Source organism: Oryza glaberrima, chromosome 8 (assembly GCF_000147395.1).
Source record: "Oryza glaberrima chromosome 8, OglaRS2, whole genome shotgun sequence".
Classification (NCBI taxonomy): domain Eukaryota; kingdom Viridiplantae; phylum Streptophyta; class Magnoliopsida; order Poales; family Poaceae; genus Oryza; species Oryza glaberrima.
In genome coordinates this window covers 5,826,548-5,829,937 of record NC_068333.1, presented here as the reverse complement: position 1 = coordinate 5,829,937, position 3,390 = coordinate 5,826,548, and the positions used below count along the sequence as shown (strand labels likewise).

Sequence of the window (3,390 nt, the reverse complement as noted above, 5' to 3'; positions counted from 1 at the left end):
CTTTGTATTATTAAAATTAGTAATTGAGCTCTAAAAAATCCGAGAAAATTTCAGAGAGTATAATTAACCATGTAGAATTTAATAAAAATTTAATCCATCCATGCTTTATATTTAGGAAATTTTATTTCCCACATTTAACTTCACTTGTTTATTAATGTACATTTAATATAAATTTTAATAATAATTTATTAAATAATTTATAAATCCTAATACGAAAATAAGGATGTGACAAAGACTGCTAGAAGAAACCACAAGAAGAAAGATAGTGACTTGACTCCTACAAATGAAGGGATTCGTCTTACACGCAGAGTGGAGATTATAGGTAGTTGGGTACCACATACCCACATGGCACGTATATCCGACTGGTTATAGGGGATAGCTTGTACAGATAGAATATGTTTAGGAAATGACTCGGGAATTATGTTAACTTGTATGTCAAGGAAATATCCAGTAGTGCTAGTTAGTTACAGCTGTAATACATATTCGTTAGCCTAGTACGTAAGCCATATGGGCTGTACATTGTAATCTTGGCTCCTCCCCCTATAAAAGGTCGGGTCCAAGTGTACCTAGGGGCATAACTTTTCTCCCAGATCATCAGATCAATAATACACTCGGTGGAATAATTCCCCGGCTGTATAAACCTTTGCCTCCTACGTCCTAACCTATCCACTTTTCCAGCTTGATTGCTACCCCTTTTAGTATTGCCGGAATCTTGTTTTGACAGTTGGTGCGTCAGGTAGGGGTTGCGCCATGTTTTTCGCCGACTAGTGCGATGGGATTCGTTTCGGGCATCACCGACTTCGCTTTCCCTCCCGGGCAGACGTGCTGGTTCGGCGGCCCATGGACCTCATCAGCCACCCGTACATGCATGCAAAGAAGACATCGTACGACAGATCAATCCATGATTATAAATCAAGCTAATAATCTCATATAGATTGTGAAAGAAGTTCTTCTGTATATGTGCAGAATGAAGGATCCCTTAAATCAAATTGTTTTTGATTGGTTGCAAGCTTTATAGTTTTATTTAGTTCCTTCGACTGTAACTTTGTAAATATTTTTTGAGTTATATAAAATTACACTGCTCGGCAAAGCCCTGGCAGTATTTCAGGTCAAAAAAGATTTCATATAGATTGAAACGACAAACCAATCGACGTCAGAGATTAGAATCATCGATCTCATTGAGATTGCCCTCGAGCAAAAACAATGCCTTTGATTCCTGAAGTTGTTTCCATCGCACTTCTTGATGGATAATTTGACGCTTCCCCTACCTGTCGCACCAACTGTTTAAACTGGAATTCGGCAATATGAAAAAGGGTATCGCATGAGACATAAAAGTGGATGGATGCGAAGACAAGAATTTAGACAGGTTCAGGCCCTCTCGATGAGAGGTAAAACCCTACACCTGTTTGGGGATTTGTATCCGCTAGGTGTATATTGATCTGACGATCTGATTGTGGTTATCCGTGCTGATGCCCTTGTAGGGGCTCATTGCCCGCCTTATATAGGTTGGGGGGTAGGGTTACAAAGTAGAAAACAAGCCAGACAGCCCACTCTAGTACATAATAGATGGATCCGGCCCACTCCTATCTTTAGTCGAATATGGAGGCCGTGTCGGTACCCGGTATGCATACTCTCCACAAGTTTCTCTACAGGAACAAGGACGATCAATAACTAACTATCTGTTTTCTCTTTTCTATTTTGGTTCACACAGCTACACATTGACATTTATTTTTAGCATTAAATGCCTAGCTCTAGCCTTGATGTTTACTTCCATTTTTCTATTGTAATTTTATGTTTTTGTTTTAGCATTGGTGTGAATCAGGATACTCCTAATAATATATCAACATATTTTGGTTGTCATCTCTTTTTGTGTAGTTTGTTTTGACCAGAAAAAGGTTGCTTAAAATAAAAAGAAAGATTCATGCAAGCTGAAATAATTCACACGATAGATAAATTTATTTCCGAAATTTGATAACAATGTTACAAATGTGGCGTGCAAGCGATCAATGTGTGGGAAGCAAGTATCACAATTAATTAATTGAAATACAAAAGTATGCACGATATAATCGACGGTGGTGTGTATCAAAAAAAATTTAGCGTAAGGCCTATATATAAGAAAGAACTGAGGAATTGTATGTATGAAGTTGAATGAAAAAATGATATATAATGTAGAATTGAGAGTTGGGAATATATGAAATAGAAAATTGAGAAAAACAATGTTACCAAAAATCGTGGACAACACCACTAATCGATCATGGGAATTAACAACAAGTATAATAAATAAAATAATGTACTTCCACTTAGTAGTAGGTAGCTAGAGAGCATGTATGGAGGGCTATATATATAGCTGGATTATTAAAGCTTTATGTGATTGATGAGGGAGCTGGCAGTGTAGAGACAATTTCCAAGGGTTTCCTGGGCGGGGAGATCATCGTTATAAGTGTACAGGTAACCTGTCTCGCAATCGGACCCAGCCGCGTTCCCTCCGACGTAGTGTTTGTCCACCCCTTTGATCCACTTCTGCACATTCTCCAGATCCTCCTTGCTGCGCTTGCCATCTCCGGCGGCGGCAAGACGGCCGAGGCTGTCCAGCGCCTCCTTGGTGATGTTCACGTTGGTGGCATCGGTAAAGCCATCGACGCAGGCCATCAGGTTCTGGTCCCCCTTGCCGGCCCCATCCTGGACCTTGCGCAACTCGTCGAGGTAGGCCGAGAGGTTGTTGCTCAGGATGGTGGCGGCCACCTCGGTGACCTTCACCTGGTTGCCTCCGAAGGAGTCAGCGTAGGGGAGCAGCTCGTCGTAGCAAAAGCTGGAGGCGTCGCGCTCGGCCGGCAGGGCGGTTTCGCAGCAGGAGCGGACGAACGCTGCCGCCTCCGCGGAGGGCGCCTCCCCTGGCGCCGCCGCTGGTGGCAGCACCACCACTGGCTTCTCCTCCTTCGCTGCGGCCGCACATGGTGGGGATAAGCCGCGGGTGCTGACGACCATCAACACCACGAGGACGGTGGCCATGCTCGAGCTCAACCTGCTCATTTCTGTATACTCTCTCTCTCTATCTCTCTGCTTGTTTCGCTACTACAGGATGAATTACTTCATAACAACGAGGTACAATTTATACTAGTAGGCTCGATTGGTCGTTAACAAATTAACCACAACCTTTCTTTCTAATTTATTCAATGGCTGTTCTAGAATCACGGCATGTCTTTTTGGTGTTGTGATGTAGTGCCATGCTTGCAATTATAAACTACTATATTAATGCAACTAATTGTCCATATATAGACAGCCTGCTCGCTTTTTGTTTCATATCCATTCACTTAGGCGCCTAGCATTGGCTTCTATATTTTTGTCAAATCCTTGCATTTTTCCTTGGTTAATCATTAGGTCTAGAAATAT

At 42.0% G+C, this 3,390-nt stretch overlaps 1 protein-coding gene across 1 annotated transcript; it reads right to left on the bottom strand.

Annotated features, from left to right (window-relative positions):
• Positions 1-1,962: 1,962 nt before the first annotated feature.
• LOC127782822 (uncharacterized protein Os08g0218700/LOC_Os08g12160-like) lies at positions 1,963-3,089 on the bottom strand. Its single transcript, XM_052310094.1, has one exon. It carries the CDS (start codon positions 3,028-3,030, stop codon positions 2,356-2,358), a length of 675 nt encoding a protein of 224 aa, XP_052166054.1. The 5' UTR covers positions 3,031-3,089; the 3' UTR covers positions 1,963-2,355.
• Between the last annotated feature and the right edge of the window lie 301 nt (positions 3,090-3,390).